This window comes from Neoarius graeffei, chromosome 22 (genome assembly GCF_027579695.1).
Source record: "Neoarius graeffei isolate fNeoGra1 chromosome 22, fNeoGra1.pri, whole genome shotgun sequence".
NCBI classification, from domain to species: Eukaryota; Metazoa; Chordata; class Actinopteri; order Siluriformes; family Ariidae; genus Neoarius; species Neoarius graeffei.
Window position 1 is genome coordinate 34,416,797 of NC_083590.1, and position 23,481 is coordinate 34,440,277.

At 41.0% G+C, this 23,481-nt stretch overlaps 1 protein-coding gene across 1 annotated transcript in view; it reads right to left on the bottom strand.

Annotated features, from left to right (window-relative positions):
• LOC132870852 (retinoic acid receptor beta-like) overlaps positions 1-23,481 on the bottom strand; it is a 174,501-nt gene that overhangs the window by 84,201 nt on the left and 66,819 nt on the right. The window contains exon 3 of the mRNA XM_060904760.1: positions 4,170-4,311. Coding sequence (XP_060760743.1) covers positions 4,170-4,311 — 142 coding nt within the window. The remainder of the gene's footprint in view (positions 1-4,169; positions 4,312-23,481) is intronic.

Genomic DNA, 23,481 nt, shown 5'->3' on the forward strand with positions numbered 1-23,481 from the left:
AAGTAAAGAAGAAAAAATCAGAGTCCTCGTCTCCAATTTACAAGTCCGAATGCAGTTAATGCACGAGTCCAAGTCCGAGTCATCAGTGCTCAAATCCAAGTCAAGTCACGAGTCCTTAAAATTAGGGCACGACTCGGACTCGAGTACTACAAGCCTGATACAGTGAATGTCAAGACTTGATCAAGTTGTTGGACAGCAAATGGATTCCATTTGCTATGAAATATCAGCACATTGTCCGTGATACTCTTCCTTTTCACTTTTGGTGTTCATCAGATTTTAAAATGCTATTATTTTACTTGTGATTGCGCTTCGTGCAAAAGAGAAACATATATCCGTTCAGGAATGTCTGAAATACTCCTTATTATACAGTATATAGTAGAAAATGTCAAGACTTTCCCAAGTTATAACCATTTGATCAGATTACATGAAAGATTTAAATGTAAAATATTCCACAGCACTTTCATGAAGGTGTTGTAAGTTATTTAACCCTTTGATGCAAAACATGGGTCAAAAGTGACCGGGCTGAGTTTTTATCTTCTATATCTTTGCAATAAATTAATTTCATCATTCAGTATTCAAGGTATTCCTCAATTAACTTGTTTTTGATCATCATACATCCTTATTTTATTTTTTCCTTTCTTACTTTCTGAATAAAAACCCTTTTTGTATCACTACCCTTCTAATGCACAACATGGGTCAAAAACGACCTGCATTCATTTTCCAGGTTATTTCATGTACGGCTGAGTGTTTCTATGATATACTTTTGAAATAAATTCATTTTGTCATTTACTTTTCCAAATATGCAGTAAATATCTTGTTTTTGTTTAGCACAAATCATCATTTTTATTTTTCCTTTCTTAAGTTATGAACAAGCACAGCTTTTGTAATTCTACATCAAGTTTACACCCATGGGTCAGAACCGACCCGCATGCATTTACTCCAGCGTTTGGTGGGAACTGTGAATTGTGCTTGTGTCAGACATTTCACAGCTCAGCACAGCGCCCTTTGCCCATCTAATACATGGAAGTAATGTTTTTCAATTGTTCTAACATTACCTTAGGTGGGGTTTACATTAGACCGTATCAGCGGATCATCAGATTAACGTTTTTAAAACGATTAGCGTGCACACAGCAACACCAATACACGATTTGCGTGCACACAGCAACACCAATACATGGATACGCTCGGCTCCGCAGGCATCCTGCGCTCCAAATCACTCCGCCCTGAACAGCGAGTGCCCTCTGGAGGGTGCGCACTCCGGCCCTGCGCAGCTCACAGAGTGCGCGAGTGAAGTGCACAAGCAGTGATTCGGGACTGAGCCGCTGTGTGTGTGATCTCAGTGCATATCACTTACCACTTGCAAGTGGAAGGATGGCAAGCCTAAAGACAATCATAACTACACAATGGGCAGTATTTGCATCAGTATTTGCAGTATTTTCATACTTTTATACTCTTTAATGAAAGGTGATACAAGGCGGAAGTCCGCGCCGTTTTTCAGCAGTCACGTCACATGACCAACGCCAGCGAATCAGGAAGGTGGATGTCTGACATTGTCCAATGACGTTGTCTGACATTGTCCAGTGACGTTGTCCAATGACGACGCCAGCTAGAGCTCAGCACAGCGTATCCGCGTATTCTCAATGTTTACACAGCACCGGACCAGACACGATCTGGATTGAATACGTGGACCCTGACGGATTCCCGTTTCCCGGCGTTTCCAGGCGTTTTAATGTAAACGGACAGTGCATCCGCGAAGAAAACGAGACAGATACGGTCTAATGTAAACTTGGCCTTAGAAAAAAAATGGATTATGTTTAGGTTCCCTTGAGAGTGAGTAGATTACTTGTCAGAAAGTTACAAGTAATTACTATTAGCTACCGAGCTGTTGACATATTCTACTTTCGTTAGCTAATTTTATTGTAGTTGGCTTAGCTAACTACATCGTTAATAAATAAATAACTGGCCCCATTCACTGCTAAAGTAATTACTTGAAACAAATTATTATTATAGTATTAAGACATTTAATTTTAAATCACACTTGGATGACCCATGTGTAGTAATATAAAAAGTATTTTTGTTCATAAAGTAGGAAAGAAAAAAATTAAATTAATGATTTGTGGTAATTAAAAACAAGATATTTAAAGAATACTTGGAATATTCAATCATAAAATAAATTGATTTCAAAAGATAGAGCAAAGAAAAACTCAGTCAGCATGAAATAACCTGGAAAATGAATGCGGGTCATTTTTGACCCATGTTGTGCATTAGAAGGCGTGTGCATATGTTTTGCATCAAAGGGTTAAATTAACTTCCACACTTTTTCAGATCTGTGGGATCCCTGATATCGTAAACTTTTTGAGATCACCAGCAGCACAATAGCTTCACACAATATCTCTGCTCCTTTATGGACGGAATAAAGAAAGAAGAACGGGATGAATGTTTAAGAAATCACCGTCTGGATTGTTCTTTTGTCCCAGAAAAGCGTGTGGGTAAGAATCACCTCTTCTCTCATGGCAAATGGAGCATGAAGTAGACCAGGAGCCATAAACGCTGATGCAATCGACGTGCTCCAATAACGTGTGAAATGCAAAGCACTCCGATCTGTGAGAACAAGGCGACAAGAGCGCTAGGACGCAGACGGTGCAATGATGCATTCAGCAGCCCAAGTGCCCTATTTCAAGGGTACCCTAGGAGCAATGAGTGAATCGACGGTGTCCTGATGTGCCACGATAGTGTTAATCATGTTTTGTTTCCAATTTCCTTTGTGCTGTCTGATGAAGCAGGTTGGGAAAAAATATTTATTAAATTAAAGGAGCAAGCAGTGAAGTGAGCTATGGGTGCATCTATAAGAAAGCATCAAGATTCAAGTGGCAGTAAGTTAGTTATCAGTGGAGTATGAAAATGCTTTCAACGCAAAAAATTCATCCATATCTGAAAGGTATCTACAGTTTTATCTTCCGAAGGCCATTTGAACATTCAGAAAACTGCTGATATTGATGCTATCTTTAAAAAGGAAAACACCGCAATGACAAGAGTGCCATTCGCTTCCATTCACCTGATTCCATATACAGTAAATGTTCTAAAAACGTAGAAAAAAAAATCCCTGAATATAGCAAAAAAAGTTTCTATGCTTGTATAAAATTGAACATTTGAAGGACTGGGATAGGAAGGGCACGATAAAAAGTGCTGGAAATAAACTGAATAAATGATAATGATAATATAGGTGATGCTCTGTGTGTGTGTGTCATACATGTCAACCTTTGGTCAATCAAACCTGTATAACCGACCTCCAAAATCCGTATTTCCCTTATAAAATCCGTATAAGATGCAAATTAAAATAATTTACCTAAAATTTGAATGATAATTAACAATGATATATCCCAGTTACTTTTTATTCAATATTAATAACAATAAACCTTCAGAATGAATACAAAGCTCCAATGTTTGACAAAAACACAAAGTGTTATCAGCGTAGTTACGAAGGAAATACTTCGTTGTTTGGAGACAGGTTTCACCGAGCGGCTATTATGCGCGAGACTTCATATTAGCCACAAAGTCAGGAAAATCTGTTCGTAAAATTACGTTATAATGACCAAATACTATGAAAAGTATTTTTCCAGTCTCACCTGTGAAAGGTAATCCCATGTGATCTCGTTTGGACGGTAAACCTGTTGGTACAGTTAAACGCAGCACATGAATGAGGCATCTTTATTCTCGGCTACTGTCTAGACGCTATACCAGAGACGGTTGAAGAATCTCCACTTTGCCACATCCAATATGGCGGCGAGGATGACGTACGATTCTACGCAGAAGGCGGCGTCTATGTTTATATGTCTATGACTTCACGGTTGGCGGGATTCTTGCAATGCAATGTGTGCATGATCAAAAGTGGAACGAAGTCTTGCTACCACAAGATAACACGCGATTTCATAAGACTCTTTACTGGCTGTGTGGGGTGTACAGTACGTTTGTAAATGTTATGCGCTCTTATCATCGTAGGAACTGATTATAGCTCTAAATAAATATTGAAGTTTTTTTAAAGAATCCGTATAACTTTATTTATACGCCCGTATACTACGTTTATTGAATCAAATCCGTATAAAATACGGACATTCTGTATAGGTTGACATGTATGGTGTGTGTGTGTTAGCGTGGAGTTTACCACTTACATTCTTTCGACATTCCAACAGCAAAGCACTTCTGCAGACGGCAGTACTGGCAACGGTTCCTCGTCACCTTGTTGATAATACAGTTCTTGTCCCTGTGACATGTGTACACCATGTTTTTCTGGATGCTCCTGCGGAAGAAACCCTGAAAGCAAAAGAGAGAGAGAAAGAGAGCGTCCAGTATTAGTCCAGTCATAAATATTTTTTACTTTTCATTTCTGCATGTCTTCTGTTTTTACCGTCTGAACCCCAGTTGAAGAACTTTGCATCGGGACTGAGATCCCCCCCAAAAAAGCCACAAAAAAGCAGCACGACTGGGAGTTTCTTACTTTCATGTGAACGCAAGCAAGCAGTCAGAGAAGAAGCTCATAAAATAATGAAATTAGCTCATACATTAACATTAGCGCTATATTTACAGCATCCTTAGTAACTGCCTGGTCATTTACAGTCCTGCACACATCATATACATATATAAATATACACACATATATTCATAAAATATCGAAGCTTATGCTTTGTTTTATGGACTCGGCCACACACACACACACACACACACACACACACACGCACACACACAGAGTCAGGTCTATAAGTATTCAGACAGCGACACAATGTAATTAAGTACACCTCTGTACCTCTGTACACGACCACAATGGATCTGAGATGTCGAAATAAACCCAATCAAGATGTCACTGAAGTGTAGCTTTAAAGTGTATGTAATGCTTTCAGGGCTTTGAACCAGAATTTTTTTCCTATTGGTTCGTTCCGAACAGAAACGGAATTTTAACGTTTCCGGTTTTGGGTTCCACCATTAAATAGACGTTCCCGAACCGGTTAGAACAAAAAAATTTAGTTCCCGGAACGGTTAATTACGTTCCCTGTCAGCTGTTTAACAAATGGCTATAAAATTATGTCTCTGTCTCATCCAGCTTAAGCCAAATGTAGGCTAATTCTATTACAACCTTCATTAAATAAGACAAGAAATAATTCAAAACAATTATTATTTCAAATGTTGGCGATTTGGATTCTCAGTATGTCTTCCCATCTACACAAACAGAAAAAGTGCCAAAAATGAAAGATAATTTGTTTAGTGTGTTACCAAAGGCTAGTCAGACCCTATGCATTGATAGGCTAACAGAGGTTAACGTCATTTAATGTTCGCGAGCCTCTCATTAACGTGGACAAATATATTGATATCGTGTTTGAAATTGACGTTTTTGAATAACAATAGACTGCAATATTTACCTCTTATTTAAGATGTGGAGACGTGATAGTAGTCCACCCTCCCGCTCTCTCCATTCAGTCAGCGAACGTCACACAGGAAGTGAACCCCAGCGAGTCATAGAAACTTGCGCAGGAGAAGAATGACTTTTTTATTTGTAGGCTACGGAAACTTTGAGGAACGAAATAAAAACCGGTATTAACCGGTTACCATTATTTTTAATAAGCGTTTCTGTTCCGGAACATAAAAAATAATAAAGTTTCTGGTTTCGTTTCTGTTCCATGTGAAATAGAAAAAGTTCCCGGTTTTCGTTTTCGTTCCTTGAACCGGTTCAAAGCCCTGAATGCTTTAAAATGAATATATATCATTAGTAACGACCAAAATGAATTAATAAAGCAGTTGTTATTTTATTATCAAGCACAAAATTATCGATAAATCACGGCGTCCGGATCCTGGAAAAAGGCAGCCTTGCCTCAGGGCTAATCTCGCATGACGTCACGCGTAGAACCCCGGGTATCTGGGTCATTTCGGTTCATCTGACTCCGTGCTTGTTTACTCGCTGAAATTGGATATTGTTGTTGGAATCTTATAAAAATAACAATGGGAAAGCGCCGAGTTGTGTTTGGATGTTTAAATCCCATATACAGCAGGACATTCAGTTCACAAATTTCCGAGAAATGACTCTAATCTAAAGCGACAGTGGGTGGGGTTTGTGCAAACGAAGCAGGCAGATTTCATGTCGCCTACGAATAATAAATCTGATTCATCAAGTGTTCACCATGGTCGTTCGTGGTTCACTTGATTCACCAGAACGACCACATGGAAATTATTGGAGCAAAAAAAACCCATTGATTTAATAAATGACATTTGATCTGACATTTGGACAGTTCGCTGATTCCCCTATTATCGCCCACTTCATATTTTTTTCAGTAATTACACTGAATAAGTGTACGATTCTGCGTTTATTGAGGTACATGTAAATATTTTCCGTATATTTTGCAGCAGCCAGTTTAGAATAAAAATCCACAAACCAATCTGTGTTCCCAATTCTCTCTGGCTGGTGGTGCGCTATCGGCGGTGAGCGGGACTGTCCTGAACTGAGTGAACTGGCATCTGTTTCTCGTCTTGGGGGCTCGAAAAGAACCATTTACTCCGGAATATCCTTGATAATTATCTGCCCCTTCATCCAACGTATAAGAATCCCAATCACTATCAGAATTCTCTCCAAATCGTGATTCCATATCGAGACTGGTCTAACCAATGCTGCGCATAGGAATGAAATCGACACCTGAACTGTTACACGTGTGATGTCACGCTAGGGTTGCCACCTGTGTCTGACAAAAATCCTGGACATTTCGACCATCCAATCGACCTTTTTGCTTGTAAGCAACGGCGCCCTTCACACATCTAACCCAAGACAAAAATCGCCCTTCTACGCTGAAATTGTATTGCTCTAATTAGTAAAAATGACGCTTTTGCTAGTTATTTGTTTAGTTAATTGCTTTACATAATATAGCAGGTCTTCATTATTTTGGTTTATTTCCAACACTTTTTGGTTGTGGACACCTGGGGGCAGTAGTGGGCACAGGTAAAAGGGGAATACATAATTAAATTGTTTGTTTGCTTATGTGGAATAAAAATAAATAATCTAATTTTTCATTGTATCTGAGAATACCTGAATGTAAGGCGTAGTGTCAAACAGCTTAGCTGATTGCTTAGAGTGTGGTGTGTGCTTTGCTTGTGCTTGCCTGTGCCTCTGCTGCTCTTGGCTAAACAAATACATAGGAGGACATGTAACTGATATAACTGGGCACATACAGTACATACAGGAGTAGGCAGATAAGACTATTTGGATTTCATTTAATTCACCAAAACCTTACCTAATCTTCCATTTATATTTGGTGTTTTTCTTTGCTGCTGCTATGAGTCCTGGCTGATTTTCAATGAATGTCTTGAACTCAGTACAGGACAACTGAAAGTTTAGCCTGACTTGAAGCTCAGCCTTCACCACTGCAACAGAGAGTCTGTTTCTTTTATCAGTCCAAGCATCCTCCATTGCCCCTTTTCCACCAAAGCAGTTCCAGGGCTGGTTCGGGGCCAGTGCTTAGTTTGGAACCGGGTTTTCTGTTTCCACTGACAAAGAACTGGCTCTGGGGCCAGAAAAACCGGTTCCAGGCTAGCACCAACTCTCTGCTGGGCCAGAGGAAAGAACCGCTTACGTCAGCGGGGGGAGGAGTTGTTAAGACCAACAACAATAACAAGACCGCGAAAGATCGCCATTTTTAAGCGACGAGAAGCAGCAGCTGTACAAACGCGAAGTCAGCCATCATCATTATTATTGTTGTTGTTGCTGCTGCTGCTTCCGTGTTTTTGCTTTAATATTCGCGCCAAGGTTTATGCAAACGTAGCGCCGTAACTGACGTATACAGCGACGTAAGTGACGTATACAGCGACGTAATGACGTATTCAGCGACGTAATGACGTGGCTCCGCCTAGCACGGCGAGCTCGGAAAAGCAAACTGGTTCTCAGCTGGCTCGCAAGTTGAAATACACATTTTGCCCATTATGTACAAAAAACCGGGACATTCAGTGTCCCGGATTTAAATTTTTTTTTCCGGGACAGACCATGAAAATCCGGGACAATCAGGAAAAACCGGGACAGGTGGCAACACTATGTCACGCACTCCTTCAGGATCTTCTGGTTCAGTCTCGGCAGATTCTGTGAAAACTGACTGATTTTATTGATTTATGGCTTTTTGGATCAGCTACGGTTCGAAAACACATGATCAATCAACATAATAATTGTTGCTTTGTACAAGGAAAAAGTGAGGTTTAGGGACATTTAATTCACTTTATTTCAAGAGGTTTAACAAATACATTGCATTAACTGTTTAGGAATTACAGCCATTTTTACAGGGTCCCTCAATTTTCACAGGCTCAAAGGTAACTGGACAAACTAATATAATTATACATACAGCACAATTTTTAATATGTCTATTTAGATTGCTAAAAATAGAGTTATTTTTATACCTTGTTTTGTAATCTATTTTCTCTATAAATGCATCATGGGGAGCGTGAGGGAAACGGTATTTCAATGCACTGTATACGTTTATATGGACGTGTTGACAATAAAGCTACAGTATGTTGAATGTAACACTTGGATGCAAATCCTTTGCGGTCAATGACCACCTGAAGTCTGGAACTCATGGACATCGCCAAATGCTGAGTTTCCTCCCTTGAAATGCTTTGTCAGGCCTTTACTGCAACCAAATTCAGTTGTTGGTTGGTTGTGGGTTTTTCTGTATTCATTTTTGTCTTCAGTAAGTGAAAAGCAGCTCAACTGGGCAAGTCAGTCGATTGTCCAATTACTTTTGAACCTATGAAAATGGAGTGACTATGTAAAAAAAAAAAAGGCTGTAATTCCTAAAAGGTTAAAGGGTTAATGCGATATTTTTGTTGAACTCCTTGAATTAAAGCTGAAAGTGGCAAAGAGGCAAAATTACAAAAATTGTGTCACTCAGTGCGTTTACATGCACATAGAGAAAATCGAATTTCTGCCGTAGCTCGACTGAAATCGAAGTTCTAAATGCCATGGATACACCTTAGCTAGGCTGAAATTGAACCGAACTTGATTTCTCGTAATCGAGCTACACGACCTAGATTATGCGATTGTAGCCGAGCTACTTAGTGCATGTAAACCCTATCGAGCTACGTAGTCGAGCTACTTACTTCAGCACTGCCCCTTCCGGAAGTGACGAGTGACGAGACCACAAGCGGGAAACACGACAGCCTCGGTCGGCATGACAACAGTAGTAGCGAGCAGCAGAAGAGGTCAGGAGGAACAAACGAAGAAGAGAAAATGGCGAGCAGAAACGTGCACTTCTGGAGCAGTGAGGAGACAGAGTTCATGCTCATTCAGCTTAAGGAGTTGAATATATTAAAATTCATGGACGGGAGAAAAACGCGCAATGGAGAACACGGAACTGATAACTTTGTTTACACTCTTGAAGTGTAATGGAGTACACTCTTTGTGTGATGGAGCTGAGGTTGAAGAACTGTCAGTGGTAGAATTCACACGTCATGCTGATTGTACTGGCATTTCTACCTTTTTTTAAAATTTAAATCAGAAAACAGATGCAAATACCAATATTTGGAGCACTAAACACATACAGATATCTATATCCTCCTGAGAACCAACCCATAGACTTGTGTCCTCTGTAGTTGACATTTGTTTTACGTGCACACCCTCTTACTCTTTCAAGCTATTCACTTGAACCCTGGTGTCTTGTAAAGAGTACATCCTGGACTTTCCAATGATATATCATGTGACTAGGAGGATTGCTGGGAAATTCCTAGCAAGGAAATCACAACAAAAGAGAAATTGAGAGACACATTTTTTTCTTGGTTCCCAGGAAGATACACTGCAGAGGTGAACACTAACGAAGTACATTTACTTGAGTACTGTACTTAAGTACACTTTTTGAGTATCTGTACTTTACTTGAGTATTATTTTTGAAAACTTATGACTTTCACTTCACTACATTTGAAAAACAAATATCGTACTTTTCACTCCACTACATTTCTATCAAGCTCCTCGTTACTCGTTACTATGAAGCAGCTTTGAAAGTGGATGTTTTTTCTTTTCTTTTCTTTTCTAAAACGTGTTTGGTTTTTTCGCAGGTGACACTGAGACAGTCTATCAGTAATCACTAGGGTCACGTCACGTCCATAGACTGTATAAAATCAAGTTCAGTGATTTCTCAGCAGCGTTATTTAACACGATCAGTTGATGGCAGAATGGAAGGAGGCGGTTCTTCTGGAGAATGCACGCACTCATGGCCCATGAACCCATGTTTCAGTTTTCTGAAAGGGTTAAAGATTTGTTTTGTTTTAAATGTTTGCTTTGTTTGCTGAAAACGAACCACATCACGGCCTACAAAAACTCGCCGTCCAACCTGCGGAAGCATATTGAGGGATATAAATGTTTTATTCCAAGAGAAAGCTTGCAATGAAGTTGTCTGTGCTTTTAGAGCTAGCGATAACGTTGCAATAGCTATGCAGTCTGGTTAGTCAAATGACTTTCTGTGGATTTTACCGCCAAGTTGCCATCGCCTTGTCCACGGCTAACGTTTACACATAGCTAGTTAACTTGGACACTGTTAGTTAGTATGTAAAAACGGAGTTACGCTAACATGAATAACGTTAACTTTTCTGAAGTCCTTTCAGAAATATGTTTTAGCATAATCTTGCCAAATAAAGCGAATGTAGAAATCTTTATTTTCTAGTTGCATTAGCTACTCAATATGATTTCGAGTTTGAAAAGCATTTGCTAGCATGTCAGGTGAAGCGTCACTGACTAGCTAGCTTAACGTTAAACCACCATGATGCACAGCATGCGTTCATTTTGTGAATTCACATTTCTGTCTTTGGTAACGGTGTTAGGTTTTGTAAGCGTTGTGGCAATAACACAATGATGCGTTGACAGAAAATGTACTTTTAATACTTAAGTATTTTTAAAAGCAAGTACTTCAGTACTTTAACTTAAGTAAAAATTTGACTGGACAACTTTCACTTGTATGGGAGTCACATTTGACCAGCGGGATCTGTACTTTGACTTAAGTAATGAAGACGGGTACTTTGTCCACCTCTGATATACAGATGGTGATATGGAGAGCGAATCAGAAGTCAGAAACTACGCTGCTACACAGATAAATTTATTGTCTAGCATTAGAAGACAGCAGTACTTGATGCAACAGTGTGTAAATGAGTCAGTGTGAGGGTTTTGATCCTAAATTTACAGTGTGATACAAGTAGACATGTTACAATCTGATTAAAATACACTCATCAGCCACTTGGTGCTAGAAGCACTGCTTCAAGGACTTCAAGAAATGCTGATCTCCGGGGATTTTCATCTACAACAGTATCTAGCGTTTATACAGATTGGTGAAAAAAACAACCAGTATGAGTATAACGAGTGATCTAAAGTGGGCCACCTTGCACAGTTCTACTCTCAACCATCCATTATCTGTAACCGCTTATCCTGTGCAGGGTCGTGGGCAAGCTGGAGCCTATCCCAGCTGGCTATGGGTGAGAGGCGGGGTACACCCTGGACAAGTCGCCAGGTCATCACAGGGCTGACACATAGACACAGACAACCATTCACACTCACATTCACACCTACGGTCAATTTAGAGTCACCAGTTAACCTAACCTGCATGTCTTTGGACTGTGGGGGAAACCGGAGCACCCGGAGGAAACCCACGCGGACACGGGGAGAACATGCAAACTCCGCACAGAAAGGCCCTCGCCGGCCACGGGGCTCGAACCCGGACCTTCTTGCTGTGAGGCGACGGCGCTAACCACTACACCACCGTGCTGCCCACGACTTCATTAATAGTGGTAATTATGCAAATCTGGGTAGAAGTTCTATGCACCCTAGGTACCCTTACCTTCATGCCAGAAAGAATCAAAATCAGTGAAGAATTGAGGGAGAAGAAGTGATTTCTGTGGAAACTGCTCGTTAGGGATTGATTAATTACTTCATATCTTCATTATTAATTGCAATTATTCAAATTTGGGTAGAAGCTATGTATCTGCACCCCAGACAGACCTACCTTCCTGCCAAAAAGAATAAAAATCAGTGAAGAATTGAGAGAGAACAAGCGATTTTCGTGAAATGTCGACAACGCAGGACAAATGATAGACAACACATGATGGGATAAGCTCATCGCTTGTTGGCTGGATGAGATAATAATAATGATAATGATAAAGTTAAAGGAGAACTGAAGTCATTTTTAAACTTGCTTTTTTTCTTAATTAACGTGTTATTCAATTACGTTTTCGGTTTTAGTAACCTTATATCGTGACTCGTATTGGCAACTAATTGCAATTAAATATTATACTTATCGGCCTATTCGGTTTTTAGCCGTGTTGAATTTAGTTCGTTTGGTCGACGGCAGGCGTCGTTTATCCATGCGATCTTCACGAGACTTGTGCGAGACTTCGAAACGTGAAGTATCAGCCAGGTGTCAGTGCCGCCATTTTGAAAACTGTTTTCCAAACGAAGTATTGCACAAAAACGAGTTTAAATGACGATTACTGCTGACTTTTTTCAAACTTTCCTGATTGCTGTCAAAACAAACAAAACTTCCGGCTTGATTACATCAGCATTCGAAAGAGGGCGCGCGCGTCTTTTGACGACGTTGGCAGATGTTGGTCGCTTTGATTTCCGCTGTACGTTTTACTTCCGTCCTACGATGTCTCGCACAGGCCTCAATGAATCTCATTTACGGCCATCGCTTTGACATATGGACTGATATATTACAGAGCATATTTCAAACACTCATAACTTGCTATAGCAGCGACAAAATAGTGATCAATAATGCATTCCGATATAATAAAATGAGATAAATAGAATTTTGATCATAAAAAAATTGCCTTCGGTTCTCCTTTAAACAAATAATGTGTGTTTAATATATATTTCAAACAACTCATCACATGGGCGGCACGGTGGTGTACGGTAGTGGTTAGCGCTGTCGCCTCACAGCAAGAAGGTCCAGGTTCGAGCCCCGTGGCTGGCGAGGGCCTTTCTGTGTGGAGTTTGCATGTTCTCCCCGTGTCCGCGTGGGTTTCCTCCGGGTGCTCCGGTTTCCCCCACAGTCCAAAGACATGCAGGTTAGGTTAACTGGTGACTCTAAATTGACCGTAGGTGTGAATGGTTGTCTGTGTCTATGTGTCAGCCCTGGCGACTTGTCCAGGGTGTACCCCGCCTTTCGCCCATAGTCAGCTGGGATAGGTGACCCTGTAGAACAGGATAAAGTGGCTAGAGATAATGAGATGAGATGAGAACTCATCACAATTTGTATCACTTGTAAAGTGAGTCAATATTTTATTGCTTTTGATAATTCATAATCATAATGAATGAAATTTCAGAATGCAGTTAGTAATCCGTGATTACATTTCTGCAAGTCTATCACAATGACATACCGTCTTCCTAAACAAATCAAGGATGTCCAACTCATTAAAGCAATTACTCCCTTTATGGGAATTTCTGCGACGTGGCAAACAGGCCTCCTGCTGAAGTTGATAGAGTTAATAGAATACTCCAGAGAGGCGTCGATATTTAACATGGCCTTCTGTGTCCATGATTTTATTTACTGTGCCTGTGAGACTGTGTTTCGTCTTCCTGTGTTAATATCAGTGCAAGAATCCAAATTAATCCAAATAGTCTTCCAATGAAAGTTTTTTTTTTTTTTTACTAAGGAACATTATAACATTGTGGAAAAGCCATTTGAAATATAAACCCGAACAAATGTGATATAAACTAAATAAACAGGGTTCACTGATTTCTTCAGATGAATATTACATTTTTCTGTCTCGATCCATCTGACTGGCGCAGAAACACCAAAATGACAGCGGTTTCCTTGGAAAAGGACGTTTTAAAAAATCCTTAATGGTTTTATAGTGAATATTAATATGTTATTGCTCCACCGTGGGCAGCAATGATGATTAGTCATGTGCGGGTGTGTGCACACACTCGCCGAAGCATGTGTGTGTCTTTCCTGAGGACGAGTGAATTTCCATTTGCCTTGCGCTCTGAGTGACTGATGGGGCCTTATGCTTTCATTAGAAGCCGAGCAGGATGCATGATGGTTAATGTATTAGAGAGGAGGGCAGAAATGGCCAGCGCTAGAGCCTATCGCCTCTGCCAGTGGCGTTCCTCGATTGACATCACGTGACCTCTCTGAGGTCACGCCGCTTTATGAAGTATCCTTCATTCAGCTAATAGATATCTTTATTCACGGTGATCTCAGCTTCCTACGCATCACTCGTTCTCTGATGGATGAAGATGGGAAAGGGTTTTGGATAGCAGATGCTTATTGTGTTCAGCCTGGCTGCCGTGCCCAAGGCTACAGTAATGATGCATTACCCGAGGGCCCCATGCATCCCAGTGACCACAACGGTCACAAGACATGGTGACTTGCTCCCCTTGGAACACACATTTGTGTGGACAAATGTTCGATCCTACTAACAAGAAGTCTTTTTTTTCCATCACAATTTATCAAACATTAAAGTGCCATTCCACCATTGGATGTATTCTTTGGCATAAAATACAATATATTTTGACAACATATATAAATGGTATCACTAGACAGAGAAATCTTTTAGCTTCAAAATGATATATCAAACATAATTTTTTGACAACGACAAGTATATTAATTTTGCGACCAAAGTCACCTACCCTTTTAATTTCCGCGCGTGATGTCATCGGCAGGTTCCCCTTCTTGTGTACCACGTGACGTGTGACGTGGCACAGATTATCAGCAATGGCAGATAGAACGCGATAAAAATAATACCAATAAATCTAGCTAATACCAATAAATCTAGCTAACTGAAAGATTAACTCAAAATTTTTCGCAATTTTTTTGGCCCCCATATACGAGGAGAAATGACTCTCTCACTTTGGGGGTTTCCTGGTCTAAAAATAGACCGACACGTGGTACACAAGAAGGGGAACCTGCCGATGACATCACGTTTCACTACCGCGCGGAAATTAAAAGGGTAGGTGACTTTGGTCGCAAAATTAATATACTTGTCGTTGTCAAAAAATAATGTTTGATATATCATTTTGAAGCGAAAAGATTTCTCTGTCTAGTCATGCTGTCATAAAATATATTGTATTTTATGCCAAAGAATACATCCAATGGTGGAATGGCACTTTAAAGCTAAACTGCGTTTATTGCGAAACAATATATAATAGGTGCAATTAAATTGAATTGAAATTCTGATCACATGCAAATTTTATTTGTTCCTAATGAATAAATCTAACACTAATGTCCCTATGAGTTTGTTTTATTGTCATTACCAACCTGATATACCAGCTCTTAATAGGGGACACAAACTTTTTGAATGTACTGTGTCTGTACAGGCGGTATAACAGAGCAGCACGGTGGTATAGTGGTTAGCACTGTCGCCTCACAGCAAGAAGGTTCTGGGTTCGAGCCCAGTGGCCGACGAGGTGCCTTTCTGTGTGGAGTCTGCGTGGGTTTCCTCCGGTTTCCCCCATAGTTCAAAGACATGTGGTTAGGTTAACATGGGGTGACCTTTGGCTGAAGTGCCCTTGAGCAAGGTACCGAACCCCTGACTGCTCCCTGGGTGCTGTAGTATGGCTGCCCACTGCTCTGGGTGTGTGTGCGCGTGTGTGTTCACTGCTTCAGATGGGTTAAATGCAGAGGATGAATTTCACTGTGCTTGAGTGTGCATGTGACAAATAAAATAAATCTTCTTCTTCTTCTTCAGTTGGCAGCATCCCTGGCTCGATCCTGATCTTGGGTTACTGTCCGTGTGGATTTTCACGTGTTCTTCTTGTGTCCAGGTGGGTTTGCTCCGGGTTCTCCAGTTTCCTCACACATCCCAGAAACATGATAGTAGATGGATTGGCAAGTCGAAATCATGCATGTTCATTAGGGTGGTCCCAAAAATTTTTTTTTAGGATTTTGTTATGAGGGTGGCACGGTGGTGTAGTGGTTAGCGCTGTCGCCTCACAGCAAGAAGGTTCTGGGTTCGAGCCCCGTGGCCGGCAAGGGCCTTTCTGTGCGGAGTTTGCATGTTCTCCCCGTGTCCGCGTGGGTTTCCTCCGGGTGCTCCGGTTTCCCCCACAGTCCAAAGACATGCAGGTTAGGTTAACTGGTGACTCTAAATTGACCGTAGGTGTGAATGTGAGTGTGAATGGTTGTCTGTGTCTATGTGTCAGCCCTGTGATGACCTGGCGACTTGTCCAGGGTGTACCCCGCCTTTCGCCCGTAGTCAGCTGGGATAGGCTCCAGCTTGCCTGCGACCCTGTAGAAGGATAAAGCGGCTAGAGATAATGAGATGAGATGAGATGAACAATGTTTAGAGGTGCCACAAAGCCATTAAAGTTTCACTCAAGACACAATATAAAATAATGTGGCTTATTAACTGTTTCATATTAATACAAACAATACAGTAATATAACTTCCTGTGTTCAAAGTAACAATAGCTATTACTTGTCTGTGATTTTCTAAACCCTTCGGTATTATGGTATCTTGTGGAGATAAAAGAACACACGAAGGACTTCCCTAGCAGAAGGAAGCTTTCTCCCAGACAGTTCCTTGGAAGTGGGACCAATTAACCAAACGTAATTGTCCTTTCTGGTTTTGTGCTTTGCACCACCGGTACTACTTGTATTACTGTTGCTAGCCGTCTGAAAAACATAGAAAGAAAAACATTCACAACTTCATCAGCATATTACGATCAGTGCTCATTGTTTAAGAACCCCTTAGTGCATGAAAGTTAACCTTCTATCAGTCTATAAACTCTTCCTGCCTCTTCTTTTTCATAGAAGTGGCATATTCCCTCTAGAACTGTGACTTTTTGGGGGTTTGAGATCTTCTCTGCAACAGTCTATGCACCAACTAATGTTAATGGCTTAACCGGATTTGCAACCTCGTGTGGCACTTCTAAATATTAACCAATTTTTCTGAAATTTTGCTTGTTGCCTTCTTTTAGCCTATGTAAAAAAATGGTAGGGTGGTCGGAATGTTTTGGTAAAAAAAAATTTTTTCCCATACATTTCGGGACAGCGGCACGGTGGTGTAGTGGTTAGCGCTGTTGCCTCACAGCAAGAAGGTCCGGGTTCGAGTCCCGTGGCCGGCAAGGGCCTTTCTGTGCGGAGTTTGCACGTTGTCCGCGTGGGTTTCCTCCGGGTGCTCCGGTTTCCCCCACAGTCCAAAGACATGCAGGTTAGGTTAACTGGTGACTCTAAATTGACCGTAGGTGTGAATGTGAGTGTGAATGGTTGTCTGTGTCTATGTGTCAGCCCTGTGATGACCTGGAGACTTGTCCAGGGTGTACCCCGCCTTTCGCCCGTAGTCAGCTGGGATAGGCTCCAGCTTGCCTGAGACCCTGTAGAACAGGATAAAGCGGCTAGAGATAATGAGATGAGATGAATGAGACATTTCGGGACCACCCTAATGTTCATGACACAATGTGATGAACTGGTGTCCTCGCCAGGATGTAGTCCCACCTCATACCAAGTGTTCCTGGAAGAGGAAGCTCCGGATCCACTGTGATCCTGACCAGAATAAAACACAGAACCAGAGAGCTCTGTTCGAGCTTTTGACAGAATTGCTACCACTGGTATTATTAAAAAGAAAAAAAAAAAACTTTTTAAGCATTCTCTACACTCTTTGGAAATCATGCCTTCTCTCTGTTTTTATCTGTATCTCCCTTCCTTACTCCTGGTTTCAGTCTCTCTCTGTCTCTCTCTCTGCCTCTCTGATTGTGAGTTACCTGTGATTAAAGTGACCCAGAGGTGCTGATGCTTTGATAATTCCTGGCTTGTTCGGCCGTTGCCAGTTTTGTTCTCGGACGACTTAGACCAGGTGGCATGTAAACGGAGTAGATTAATGGACAAGATAGCGGTGGCCTGTTCATGTGCACGTCTTTGATGAGAGTCCAGCTCATTGTAGTGATACAGAGATAAGCTCCGATCAACGTCAACCAGGCTTAGTGCAGATCTTCTTCCAAGAACCGACTGAAGTGAATATAGCCCCATCAACCTGGGGAGGAAAACAACCTACCCCTTCCTCACTTTCTCCCTCTCACACACTCTGTTTCCACTCCCATGTAAACAACATCTTCACGAGGATCATTATCTTCCATCTTGTTATTTTAATGGTGGCAGGATAGGGTAACATGAGAGGCTAAAGCATTGATGGGCTTCTCATTTACGGATTAAAAAAAAACCCCGAAAGTGCTGCCAATCAATTATTTACTCGTCACACCCCCTAGCTACCACCACCCCCCTCGCTGGTGGTTCTTTGTATTGCCTGAGCATTCAGTACGGGATTAGTTTTCGCTCTTAATCGCACAGACATCTTATCGCGGCGGCCAAAAGCAGAGAGGACACCGGAGACCCTGGAGAGAAAGAGAAAGAGAGGGCGGCCACCCAGATATTAATTACACCTGTAGAGTTCTGGAGTAAGGTGATGGGAGAGATGAAGGAGGAAGAAAGTTGCATCAGGTTACAGCTGGCTGAGCAGAATGGAACAAGAGGGAAGGATGTCGCTGTCCACCTTTGTGTGTTTCTCTGTCAAACATGGAAGAGGTGAAGACCAGACAGAGCTGAAAAACTGGGGTAAAGAACAGCTCGGGGATTAAAAAAAAGGGAGTCATGGTGCACACAAAAGCACCCTTTGTCTCTTCATTTCAAACATGAACTCGCAGAAGACAACAAAGTTTTGAAGAAAGACATGATTTTTTTCAATGCCGCCTTCAGGGTGAACAAGAGACCTTCGATTACTCTTCACCTCTGTTGCCTTTCCCTGAATTTCTTTCTCTCTTGGACATGTTTGCTGCAATCTCCTTATGATTCCTGGGTTTTTCCTGGGTCTTTGATTTACCAAACAGGTCATGAAAACAGGGAAGGATGGACAAACTTTCAAGAAGTTCTGTCTCAACTATGTTCTGTTTTCAATTTTCTTTGCTCTGGTTGCCTTCCCTTGATGAGTACCTGGTAGGGCTGGCAGGGTTGTGGGTCGCAGCCTCTATACCAAGTTGGGCTACTTTTGGAACAAAATATACTCCAGCCACCAAGATCTAGTTTGATAGCCAATAACACTGGTCTACAGCCAAAACGCTTCCGAAATAAATGTAGTCAAACTTTACTAATTCTGGGTCGCTGAGAACGAAAATGAAAATGAAAATTGTTCATTGGCTCTAGTTTTCAAGATTGGCTCTCTGAATAAATCTGATTGGGTTTGGATAGTACATACTTTTTTGGCAAAACAATGAATGATACAATCTGAAGCTGGTATTGCATCATATACTCAGCAAAAATAAAAACTTGACACTCATTATTTTTCAAATAGTGTTTAGAAACTTTTCTTGAAAGAGTTCTTGTTGTGATTATGGTTAAATGCATTGTCAAGGGCATTACGTCACACATTCATTCTACTGGTCGGGCCTACGTAGCACGTGCGAGAGCACTGCACGCTAAAATCGCGTTTCCACGTGACACAAGTGACGTGACCTATTGATACACGTGCAATTGATCTCACGGTAGCAGAGTAGAGTGTCATCTCAGAAAAACAAGGTTTTATGGTTAATTATTCGTTAATTTGCAATGCCACGACTGTCAAACATTCAGCGTGAACGTGCCATTGGCATGCTGAATACGGGAACATCCGTCACTGACGTTGTGAGGGTTATGGGATGCAGTCGACAGACCATCCATAATCTCCAGACACGTCTCCATCAAACTGGCACCACAGGAACCACTGGAACCCTCCACAGAACTTGCAGGAGCTTGGTGCCATGTTGGTACAAATATGGCGGCGCATTCCCCAAGCTGTGTTCAGACGCATCGTCCAATCCATGAGGAGACGTTGTATCGCAGTTGTGAACGCCCATGGAGGACACACCCGATATTGACATGATTTCATTAAGTTGTGACTCACAGTTTTTGATCATGGACATTGTCGTCGCATTTGCGGTGGAACCGATTCCATGACAAACATGATCTGTATGCTATAGCATCTTTAATGACAAGATAATTGAATACAATCGTTATTTCAAACCTATTTTCCAAAATGTTCAAATTATTGACTTTGAAACGAGTGTGAAGTTTTTATTTTTGTTGAGTATACATGATATCATGTTATTCCTAGAAGTCACTGATGATGCAATCATAAGTCAACTTACATCACTCTGCTGAACAAATTGCCTTATATCAGCTCAAAAAAAAAATCATACAGTGCTCTGCATTCGAGATTAAGTCTTTGCTTGACAAGAGATGCTCCATTTCATGAATACAAGAGACAAGCTGCCAAAAAGCACTGAGTACACACTGAATAAGGACTAAACCTATTCAGTACTTATATATAATTGTTTTTTGCCATTTGGTTCATAATACATTTTATTGATATAAACTTTTTGCTGATTTTCTAGTGTTACATAAAGAGAACAGGTGAAATATCATGTAAACCAACCATAAACACATGAAGAGACCTAGGTTTACAATTTATACTTTAAAACGTTACTATATACACAATGTACATAAGTATAAAATGTAAAATCTTAAATATCTTGGAAGCCGCAGCCAATCAGCTGTTTTAATTGTCGTATTTGAATTCAACACACCAAATTTCATAACAAACAGCCAATTTCATCTCTGAAGCAGACAACTTCTGAAAAATTATTGACCGGTGTTATCAGAGTGAAATGGAATCAATTTCCACAAACAAAGGGAAAGTACAAGTGCAGACAGTGCATTTACAATAAACAGAACCATTACTTTTGTAAAGATTACAAAGAAAGAGGGATTATAGAGTGGATAATGAATGTACTAGGCCATGATAAAATGGCGTATTGTACAGTGGTGCTTGAAAGTTTGTGAACCCTTTAGAATTTTCTATATTTCTGCATAAACATGACCTAAAACATCATCAGATTTTCACACAAGTCCTAAAAGTAGATAAAGAGAACCCAGTTAAACAAATGAGACAAAAATATTATCCTTGGTCATTTATTTATTGAGGAAAATGATCCAATATTACATATCTGTGAGTGGCAAAAGTATGTGAACCTTTGCTTTCAGTATCTGGTGTGACCCCCTTGCGCAGCAATAACTGCAACTAAACGTTTGCGGTAACTGTTGATCAGTCCTGCACACCGGCTTGGAGGAATTTTAGCCCGTTCCTCCGTACAGAACAGCTTCAACTCTGGGATGTTGGTGGGTTTCCTCACATGAACTGCTCGCTTCAGGTCCTTCCACAACATTTGGATTGGATTAAGGTCAGGACTTTGACTTGGCCATTCCAAAACATTAACTTTATTCTTCTTTAACCATTCTTTGGTAGAACGACTTGTATGCTTAGGGTCGTTGTCTTGCTGCATGACCCACCTTCTCTTGAGATTCAGTTCATGGACAGATGTCCTGACATTTTCCTTTAGAATTTGCTGGTATAATTCAGAATTCATTGTTCCATCAATGATGGCAAGCCGTCCTGACCCAGATGCAGCAAAACAGGCTCAAACCATGATACTACCACCACCATGTTTCACAGATGGGATAAAGTTCTTATGCTGGAATGCAGTGTTTTCCTTTCTCCAAACATAATGCTTATCATTTGAATCAAAAAGTTCTATTTTGGTCTCATCCATCCACAAAACATTTTTCCAATAGCCTTCTGGCTTGTCCACATGATCTTTAGCAAACTGCAGACGAGCAGCAATGTTCTTTTTGGAGAGCAGTGGCTTTCTCCTTGCAACCCTGCCATGCACACCATTGTTGTTCAGTGTTCTCCTGATGGTGGGCTCATGAACATCAACATTAGCCAATGTGAGAGAGGCCTTCAGTTGCTTAGAAGTTAGCCTGGGGTCCTTTTTGACTTCGCCGACTATTACACGCCTTGCTCTTGGAGTGATCTTTGTTGGTTGACCACTCCTGGGGAGGGTAACAATGGCCTTGAATTTCCTCCATTTGTACACAATCTGTCTGACTGTGGATTGGTGGAGTCCAAACTCTTTAGAGATGGTTTTGTAACCTTTTCCAGCCTGATGAGCATCAACAACGCTTTTTCTGAGGTCCTCAAAAATCTCCTTTGTTTGTGCCATGATACACTTCCACAAACATGTGTTGTGAAGATCAGACTTTGATAGATCCCTGTTCTTTAAATAAAACAGGGTGCCCACTCACACCTGATTGTCATCCCGTTGATTGAAAGCACCTGACTCTCATTTCACCTTCAAATTAACTGTCAATCCTAGAGGTTCACATACTTTTGCCACTCACAGATATGTAATATTGTATCATTTTCCTCAATAAATAAATGTCCAAGTATAATATTTTTGTCTCATTTGTTTAACTGGGTTCTCTTCATCTACTTTTAGGACTTGTGTGAAAATCTGATGATGTTTTAGGTCATGTTTATGCAGAAATATAGAAAATTCTAAAGGCTTCACAAACTTTCAAGCACCATTGTAGATACTGCAAATCAAAAATTTGTGCACACCATGGTGGCTTTCTCCCCCATGCAAAAACAAAGAGAAAAAGAAGAAAAATGTGTCTCCCTGTTCCAGTTCCCTAACTTTTTGGGCTAGTTTCAGGTCTCTTTGTATGGTCGCTGAAATTTTGTTGGGCTGGAAACGTAGCTAAGCCTTGGCAGCCCTGCTGTCTGGGCAAGAAACTCTGGTCCAGTCTAAGAGGTGGGTCCATATAGGTCTTGACTCCTTTACCACTATATCTAGCCAACATGGATCAGTGACAGACCAAAAAGTCATCAGCTGTCAATCATGGTAAAGACAGACTTTCCATGTGAAGGGGAAAATTGGCAAAATCAGACCAGTTGTCATGCATTGCATGCATGCATGCATGCAAAAAAAAAAAAGTCTTTCAGCATTTGCTGGTCCTTCTTTTTATACTAATCACTGGGTCTGACAAGATGAACGTCAGGAGGTGAAAGAACAGCACAGAACCCCTGTCGACCTTCTACCATGAGGCTGCAGCTACCTGACACCACTTTTAAAAGTTTGATGCAATTTAAAAAGGGCTGGGGGGGGGGGGGGGGGGGGGGGGGTAACGGACCTTGGCTAACTTATGAATCATGCTGGCATTCAGTAATCAAGTGAAGATCTGATTTGTGTCATATCATCAAACACAAACCCTCCAAGACATAACCTTCCCTCTGGGCTTTGCAGGCTGTGTCATCATCAGCCACATTTTTTTTTTTTGTAATCAGAGCAGCATCATTACATTTCAAGTGCATGAGCTAAATGATATTGTGCATGCACCAAAAACAGATTGACATTCCCTGCACCCTCACCATGTCCTCCCTGATTTAAAACCTGACAGGAGTTGCATTTGATCTACTTTTCACTCAGACCTGATACTTCTTGATAATGATTTGACACTGATCGTCTGCTCTGCCTGCCCTTGATGCCTTTGACATTGGATTCTGAATATAAAAATGACGTACCTCGATATATCTTCCTCTACATAAACAACCCAGAATATATAAAGTACAAAAAAAGCATATTATCTACGAACGACGACACGAGAAGCAAAGAAAG